Below are 9,821 nucleotides of genomic sequence, written 5' to 3'. Positions count from 1 at the left end.
TAATGAGAGTAAGGGAATATCATTGTTCTACCTTGGCGGCAGACTGGCAATCAGGACAACCATTTCAGCTTTCAGCGTGCTCCCATAACAGAATTTGATTCCAATAGCCCTGCCTTTCACAGGCTACACATTTGCATGGTTGGTGGCAATAGTGCATCATAATTTTTTTCTTTATTTCATTTTATTTTTTGTCCTTGCACAAAACAGACAGCTTTTTGCCTCATTGTTGAATGAGTCGCGTTGTCTACTTATCTAGACATTTGCTACCACAACTCCCACAACTTCCCGTGTTTACAGGGAATAGCACTGTTGGATCCCTTGGTGGTAAAATCTTTTGACCGTTTTGGTTGGCTGACCCACAGCAGTGCTGACTGATGCAATTGATGTTGGTCTATGCAACAGCAGTCCCAAAGCTAATGGTAGTTGAGTAGGCTGCCAGGCTGCAGCAAAGTTTTGAAAATTCTTTAAAAGCAAATGGGGAAAAAAACGCAAAAAAATAAAATCTATAATCTAGTGTTATTACTGTTTTTTAAAAAAAAAAACTGCAGACTACACGCTATATATTTGCTTGTCACACATTTTTTTTTAAACATGTCACTAAAACACCATAACTCAACACCAAACCTGTAAAATACACTAATTCTGAGCCTTTGACTCAGTTTTCAATTTCTGCATGTAATGCGCAATTTACAACAATGTGGTATAATGTACGCCCCCAAAAGTCAGGATGGCCGAGTATAAGGCACCAGACTCAAGGCAACGTGCCTTCCACAGTCAAGGGATTGGGATAAATGCAGAGACCAAATTTCCCTCACGGGATCAAAAGAGTATTGCCTTGAAATAGTAATAATAGCCTATTTAGGTGTGTTGAAATAGTAATAATATAATGTAGCCTATTTAGGTGTGTTGAAATAGTAATAATATAATGTAGCCTAGCCTATTTAGGTGTGTTGAAACAGTAATATAATGTAGCCTATTTAGGTGTGTTGAAACAGTAATATAATGTAGCTATTTAGGTTATTTAGGCACATTCTCAGTTATCAAATCTCTCTCCAAGCTGATTTCAAAAGTTGGAAAGCAACCCTGAGGTCCACACACACCTTGATGAGATGTACTGAGATGATGTACTGTACTGATGCACCAACCTGACCACATTGTAGGCTTTGTATGTGTGTATTGTCTGTTAGTCTTAAAAGGATGAACAGACACTCAAGGCTATTGATAGACCTTTACCATAATGGTATATGACGTCCCTGATGGTTTAGGCAACAGAACGAAGACATGAGGCAAAATACGGATAATTTTTGTCAAATCCGACTCACTATTTTGAATGTGATACTTTAACTGACATAATTATATTGTGAGACTGTGTCATTACACACAGCTAGTGTGTGTGTGTGTGTGTGTGTGTGTGTGTGTGTGTGTGTGCGTGTGCGTGTGCGTGTGTGTGTGTGTGTGCGTACGCTATTGATAGTGGACCTATTTGGAAGAAAGTCCAGGGCCTTTTTTCAGTCCGTCCCTGGTCTAGCTTGTCCATGTGGGCTACAGCTCTTGAACGCCTCACTCATTCATTCATTCAGCCATCCATGTAACTGCGTCGCTATTATAGGACATCTGCGGCAGTTCTCTATCTTGAACAGCAGGGGGAGCTGGATGCCTTCTGAGGAGCCTGGTTCCCAGGCATCTGCATTGCATTACCCGCCCAAAGAAATGCATTTCATTACAGAAGAGAATTGAGCAAAGCCCGTTTCCATTGCCTATATTTTCTCTGTGCACTCAAATCAGTATTTTCTCTAAAAAAAAAAGTCATATCACTTCAGCGCATTTCCAAGCCTTTCTCAGGTTATCCAGGCCTAGGCCTAGTCCTTTAGGGAAATAAGTCTCATTGTGATTTTTGGCCAGATATAACGTCGTTAGGAAATTAATGACAGCATTACATTGTGTGTGTGTGTGTGTGTGTGTGTGTGTGTGTGTTAATTCACCCACTCTATTCACCATCTTATGCAGGGACACATTGCAGGTGAAATTGTTCAGGCCTAGATATTCCCACAACACTCCCAGAGCTAGTTATTTACATTAAGTCAATATTTACATTTAAATTTTGCTTTGCTTTGCAAGAATAAAGAAATTGTATGAATTAGATTATCAATATCTATGAGATATTCAAACATTTCTCAATAATTACCATATCTCAAGTAGACCCTACTTAACATTGCATACAGTCATGTTCAAAATTAATTTTAGTAACATATTGGAGTGAAATGTTATTCCTGAATTGCCTGAATTGCTGTACCCTCCTCATACATTTGCTGACAACCTGTTATCCTGTATGTGTGTATATACTGTATATGTATATATATATACAAATAATAAACATGTGTATGGAGTATGAATGGAAACTTTAACATTAGATAGATAGATGATAGATAGATAGATAGAGATACTTTATTGATCCCCAGGGGAAATTCAAGGTCTCAGTAGCATACAGACAACACACACACACATTCACTAACAGCAGAAAAAGTAATTAAAAGTATATAATATAAAAAACACAACTAAGCAATAAGGACAGTAGAAGATAAAGAATATACACAGCAAAATCAGTATAATTAACACTATCAGAGTTGATTTCAACACGTTTGAAGTGTCTAAATGGGTCCACACCACAAAGTGTTAATTTAACACTTTTTTGAGAGTTGGCACCTTTACACTGATTCAGTGTTACCTATTGACTCTCTGTAGAGTAAAACATTTAACACTGCTTAACACCAACCAGTGTAACATTTTCTCAACTCTTAAAGTAGTGTTAAATGTTAACTCTTACTCTCTGGTGGATTATTTTCAAAATAAAGTTTGCTAAAATAATGAGGCCAAGTTCAGTTAAAACACCTTTATTTTTAATTCATGCACCACATTAACATATTTACATATTAAAATATAAAAATATATTTTAAAACATATAACAATATGGAACAATGTATGCTCGGTCACTGTCATTAGAGTATTGTTTATCAAAGGGTCTGAAATAAGTAAGCTGGTCAATGCATATCACTACATAGTCATCATTTTGTTCCTCTATACAGAATGCATGCAAATGTTCATCAAAGTACAAAGTATCAACTGTACAACCTATTATGAATGCATGCTGTTCATGTATTATAATGCGGCATATTTTCTTGAACACAGGTCATGGGATGTTTCAGTGGCTATAAATAAACCAATCTGGTATTCTGTGCCATAATTTCTAACCCAATTTGTAGTTGAAATATCTGAATATGAATCTAATTTTAGTATTCGACACAGTGTTTCTCCACATTCCATGCTATCAATTGTTTTCATTTTCACAGGACCAATCTCAAACCTCCTAAAACAATAATTTTCATAGTAAAAAGCCAATTGACGCTGGTGTTGTTTTACTAGAGATTTTGTAAGATTTTTGAAATTCTTTACAGACTTTTTAAAAAAATAATGTTTTGCCTCAAATCGCATGCACCACATATGGATTAAAGGGCCAATTTTTTTTAATACATCTCGGATAATGGATCATTAAGTGGTGTTTTGGGATCAATTTCTTATCAGGGTACAAAGTTTTAAACAAGTTATGGTGATCACAAATCAAATGTTTTAGGTAACATATCATGCCGTCAGTAAGGAATGGGGAGAACACGATGTTAACAATTTGTAATAACAGGAGCACAAGGTTCCAATGACTGTTGCCCATTTCAACCACATCACCAAAGATAAGTGGGGTATTGCGGAGAACACACCATGACTGAATGGCATTTAAACCTAAGTGCTTGCTGTTGTCATCCATTTTCAACCCACTTGGTTTGTTCTTACGTTCTATAAAACCAAAATTAAAACTATGCATCCTGTCTGAAATACTGTTCAAAGAAATGTAGCCATTTTTTATCAGGTACTGAAAAAACAACTTAAGCTCATATTGTACAACACCCTCTAACAAATCATGCATTATATCAACAGCATAATTATCAGTGCTGTGAAAATACTCTAATGTATTGAGCACACATGACTTTTTAACACCATAAACAGAGGGTAGAGCAGGTTCTTCACTTAGTGCATTACAATGTTCAATGTGAAGCGCTCTGGAGCGCAGAACAAGTCCAGGATCATCCTCATTAAATATCGCCTGCATGTCTCCCTTACTTATCAGACAAAACCAACAACAGTGTGTTGCACTGAAAGACTCAACAAACCCTAAAATGCCATTTAAAGCAAGATTATCTCCCGTCACTTGAATTACAGATCCAAACAGTGGTTCTTCAATACATGGAATTCTGATTCCTCTTGTCTCTAAAATTTGTAAATCTTCAATTAGAGGCTTAAATATTTCATCAAAACCATATTTCTTTAAATCTGATGTATAAAAAAGAGCTGCAAGATGCACATTCATTAACACAGAGTTTACTTTTGATGGGAGGTTTTTAAAGTAAAATAAACACATCCAAGTTTGTGGACACCCTTCTTAGAACCTAATGGGTTTGCTGTTTCAAAGTCATCATAGTAAAGCAAAATCTGTAGAGCATGCCGCTTTTGAGAAAAAAGAGGATGGTTTTGGAAATATAACCCATCATTGATGTCTTTATATGTTCCATTTTGACTGTGTTTCTCTTGCAAAAAACATTCTCTTATCTCATCATTTTGGAAAATGGACTTAAGTGTGCCTAAAATGGGTACATACATGAACTTGTCTGTCACAGGAACCTGACTGTAGACACCTGTAGTCCTATCTCTATGTGTATCCAATCTCACACCAAGAACAAATTCTTTTGGCTCAACTATTTCCCATTTTTCATCATATTTTTTGTCTCTTTGTCTCTGTGTTAAATGTTGAAAAAGGATTGTCTAACTGATTTAAAGTATGCTCTATTTTATTATACATTTCTGACTTCTTGGTTTCGGGAGAAAATGTTTGGAGAACTGCTTCTCGTGTTTCACTTTGAACATCACTGACAACTTCCTCCATTGAACAAACTATTGTTTGGATGGTGCTTTCGGAGAGACACTGGCTTGTAAGTGTGCAACAAGTGAACCGCACATTTTAGTAAGTGGTTTCTGTGTGATAACAGGAAGGACTGGCAACATGGATGCAGAGGTAGTTGGCTGATCACTTGAAAATTCCACCTCAGAATGTATTTGTGATGCCACTTCCTGGTTAGTACGGACCTGTTCATCATAGCAAAGCTTATGCACAGTGTTTAGGTGCTTTCTTAAGCCATTGTACGTACAAAAAGATGAAGCACACCCTCGCTCTCCGCATTTCAAACGTAAGTTCTTAGCTGGATACAAACCATGTTGAAACTTTAAATGCTTACATAAAACAAATTAAACACCTATCACTGAGCAAGTCAACATATTTGGCTAGGTCCACTTTCAGATTTGTTGCAAATAACTACAATTGGCCTTGGAAAGGTCTGCGCTCCCTGAGAACGTCATGTCTAACCATCATCGACACATGGAAAATATGCTAAATGAAATAACTCGTGAACAAGCAATAACTTTCCAAGACAATATTAAACTATTAAGCCGAGCTAAGTTCACAGTCGCACTTAGTGCAGAGTCGTTTTGTTTCGCAAAGCAATTCAAAACGGCCATCTGCGGGAATGTGAATTTGCGAGTAAACACTTGTTAACCTCACCTCAGCAAGTCTTTCATTTAACCCACCGAGGGCAAGAGAAAAGTATCCTAACAATATGATATTTTACCTTGAGTTTATAGTCAGAGAGAGTGTAACATGTGACCCGTGTTTGTTAGCTCTCATTTTTGTCTTTTTTTCTTGGTCATATCGGTGCTGCAGCCTATGCGTAACAGAAAGTGAGAGAAAGCCCGCCCTCAGAAACAACTGATAGGTACACTGTAACAAGATTCTGTGATTTTCACAGCATCACTGCTGTTTTTGAGAAAAATGTGTACTGTATTTGTGAATACAGTATGTTGCTGTAGCTTCGCTATGAATTATGGTCAAAAATGGTCAAACTACAGTAATAAAAATTTGCTGCGAATCATAACACAGTAATAAATCTGACTCCTCCCTCACTTGTCAGCTTTTTTGAAAATTTTGAAAAACATGGCGGAAAATCAGTTGGGGTTTTCTGTTTTCTTTTTGCACATAAATACAAAGTTAAGCTCCCAGATAGCAAGGTGACATTGATATTATGTTGATTTTCCATCCAAATCATCATTTTGAAAAGATATTGAAAAGTCATGGATTTATGGTTTACGAAATTTTGACGTGGTGATTGAAACGTGCACCGCGCGACGACGTTTGAACTGTCCGGCGGCGGGAGATCATTTTTGAGCTACAGTTCAGTCAGTCAGACCAACGGTGTTCAGCACTCTGTCCACCTTAATGGTAAGCAAGCATTTATATTTGTAACGTTAATGTTTCATTGTGAAATTGTACTACATTAAATTCGGGCATGTGTACAGTCTATGTACGTTTTACTGTCTAACTTACAAACTCATCCATGCTTGTTGGATCAACTAAGTAAGTAACGTTAGGCTAGCTATCATAGGTGCTGTCGCTGTGAAGGTGGCATTAACGTTAATGTTTTATGTTACGTTAACGTTTTGGCAGTCTCGTTTATATTAGGCCTACCTTAGTTCTCAGTAAGTTACAGTTTATTATATTCATATAATTTATATAAAACATTCGCTAGTAGTGCTAGGCCTAGTATGTTACTGTCACAATGTTAGGCTGAAGATGATCTGCTGCTGGTTAACGTTAACGTGGAGGTTTAGCTGCTACCAGCTAACTTATGCAACGTTAACTCATCGTAATCAGTATATATCTATGTGTTGCTGCAAGCAAACATCATCAATGAGCTCACCCAGCTGGCTAACGTTAGCAGCTAAGTATACCTTGCGAAACTGAGTTATGCTAACACCATCTTCAGCCTGGCATTTTGACAATAAACTCAAAAAACATACAGTATATATATAAATGATTATTCTAAAGTTTCAATTGTAAGTAGCCTTCAGTTTCAGTTGAAAATTGTTATCTAACACTGTTTATCTTTTTTTCTTCTATTTCTGCTAGGTGCTGCTTCACTCTGCTACTGGTGGTGGATCAGGCTGACTGCAACCGTTGGTCTAACGTTAGGATGCAGCACACAAGAATTTCTAAACGGAAAAAAGTGAATAAATGTACTTGCTTTTCAAACTGATAACAAGTTGTCAATGGTTATTTATGCAAGTTTGTGTAGCCTAAACCATACCTAGGCTTAGTGAAATTTATCCTGGCTGTAGATAAAGCAGGATATGAATTTCCCAAAATTACTGTATATAATATTACAGCACTGGTATTACTACTGTACTAAGTTACAGTATGATCCATAAGTACTGTGATTAAACATACGGTAGACAATTCAATACTGTATACATTACAGCACTGGTAGTACTACTGTAGTTTGCATTTACAGTATCAGACATAGGTACTGTGATTTCATATACAGTAGGTGTACTGTAGAGTGAAATACAGCAACTTGCTGGTTATTTGCTGCCAGCAAGTTGCTGTAAATTTTACGTTAAACTTTTTACAGTGTAGGTCTTCAGAAATAGCACAGAGAGGCCAATCACTTGTCTGTGTTTTGTTGACCCCCCCCCCGAAAAAAAACTCTTCGGATCTACACGATTCACGTGAATGACATATTTTGATTCAAAAACGGCGATTTTCGCCGAAAGGTGACTAGTTTGCAGGTATGAGTAGTCGAGCTCTCAGTTCCTTGACTCGCGGGCTTTCCTTTGCTTTTCCGATATCAATATTGTACACCGCTGTCTGGATGAAGGTGTAGAAGCTGGTAAGCACTTCATCGTAAGAGAGGCTGAAGACGTAGTGAGCTTTAAACAGCTCATCGAAAGCAGCTACCGTTATCTGAGCATTGCTTGGGATGGGTTTCTGGTCCACGACAATGAAGAACCTCTGGATTCTCTTCTTTTTCTCACCGATGCAGAGGAGGAAGGGCTGTCTTGCATCAACTTTCTCCAGGAATGTGGTGAGGCTTGCACCCTCCTGTAGTTTGAATGACACAGCATCAAGATTTATTCGTATAGTCCTATATTAACTTGCAACAAACTTCAACATAACTGCTAAGCAAAAAGTGGTTTTGGTCGTACAACAAAAGATGAGGGTAAATACTTTAAGAAATCTTACAAGATGGTTGGCTGCCTGTGCTGAGCTGATCTTAGCTGTTTTCTTATGGCCTCTTGTAGGGGGCAGGAGATGCAACAGCAGGAGGAGAGCTGACATATGGCTATCCCAGCCTTGGAGAAAATAAATAATTAGTTGAATATTTGGGAAGAACCTTACCTCTTGCTTACTGTACATGTAATCTATCTAAAAAAAAAATCAATTATTTACCAAAGTCATTCTCGGCATCAGAGTCAAAAGCTGCAAGAAGATCCTCAACATGCATATTTGAGGGAAGACTCTGGCATTCTGTGATGACTTTCTGCATGAAAAATGAGGGCCACTTTGCCAGAAATTTCCCAGATACTTCATCCCCAAACATCATGGAAAAATCTTGGTCAATCTGTAAACAGACACACAATGTCCATATACATGTCAAAAGTGTGCGTTTCATTTGGAGGGATTCAGTTTTAAAATACTAATCAACAATCTATACATATACTTACCAATCCAGGAACATCAAGGAAACGAGGGAAGACATCCAAGACTGTAGATGTTGCATCCTGGTCATGAACTAGCTTCTGTCTATACTCAAAGGTGGCTCTCATTCTCTCTTTTATCACGGAATGATCTGTAGAGTATCTGATGACAGAAAGCGCCTCCCGACACTCCTCACCGAAGAGCTGCTGACTGGTTAACAGGGATTCTCGATAGGTTGTTGGGCTGTCCTGCAAATCAGGCCTGGAACACCTGTGGGAGCCATCAAAGCTGTTGCGTTGGACTGTCTTGAGTCTCCAAGCAAGGTAGCCAGTATTGGCGTCTGGATCATAGTAATGTTCCTGTTCACATAAGCACAGATATGTACACACACAAACACATCAAAAGAGCAACCAAAAACTATTCAAATGTTAGCAGTACTAATTACAAAAAAAACACAGATTTGGTCTTCGAAGACACATTAATACTTACATATCCATTTTTTGAATATGGATCTTGCAGATATGGAAAAAGGGTCACAATTCCTAGTGCATAGGCGGTCCGCACACTTGTGGGTGGAATTCTCCTTTTAAAAGAAAATATGTGTTACATTTGTATCCAGTCTATGCATGCATGTTATCCTTGGTCGTTTCAAATCATTTCTTACCCATTGGATTCAGTCATTTCTGCAATCAAAATATTGATCATCTGTCTACGCGTTGCATCCGACAGCGTTTTCTTTTTGTAATATTCTTTGAAGATTTCTTCACCCTTTGGATTGGACCTTAGGATAGCTTCAATCTTCTGCAAAATATCAGCTTAAGCAAATTAATTACTTCCTCCTGTTAACTTAACTTTAGATATACTTCTAACAATCACCTGCTATGAGATGCATGGTGGCAGTTCAAGTGCTAGTAATAATTTTCCATTCTAATTTACATTTAAAAATTTGACTTTCATTGTTTTCACCTGTCTTGCTTCATCACGGTCCAGGTCACCAAGGCCCCTCTTCCTGTTCTTAGTGGATGAGAGAATGACAGTAGAAGCTGTTGAAGCAGAAGAAGCTGGTGATGCTGATTGGTCTGACGTTGACACAGGGGATGCTGGCAATGACACTGGTGACACTGATGGGCCTGGTAATACTGAGGACTGTGTCTCGTCTGCCACAAGACATACTTTCAGATCTAAAAATGTT

The 9,821-nt window shown here is 37.8% G+C and overlaps 1 protein-coding gene across 1 annotated transcript; it reads right to left on the bottom strand.

The window, feature by feature from the left end:
• Positions 1 to 7,708: 7,708 nt before the first annotated feature.
• LOC125297732 lies at positions 7,709 to 9,199 on the bottom strand. The gene is made up of 5 exons (XM_048248184.1): positions 9,119 to 9,199; positions 8,656 to 8,988; positions 8,381 to 8,552; positions 8,159 to 8,283; positions 7,709 to 8,032 (listed from the first exon to the last, which is right to left on the bottom strand). The coding sequence occupies exons 2-5, from the start codon at positions 8,755 to 8,757 to the stop codon at positions 7,709 to 7,711; spliced, it is 723 nt and encodes a 240-aa protein (XP_048104141.1). The 5' UTR covers positions 8,758 to 8,988; positions 9,119 to 9,199.
• Between the last annotated feature and the right edge of the window lie 622 nt (positions 9,200 to 9,821).

This window comes from Alosa alosa, chromosome 7, assembly GCF_017589495.1.
Source record: "Alosa alosa isolate M-15738 ecotype Scorff River chromosome 7, AALO_Geno_1.1, whole genome shotgun sequence".
Taxonomy (NCBI): Eukaryota; Metazoa; Chordata; class Actinopteri; order Clupeiformes; family Clupeidae; genus Alosa; species Alosa alosa.
The sequence above is the reverse complement of the archived record's forward strand: the minus strand, read 5'-3'. Positions and strand labels throughout refer to the sequence as shown.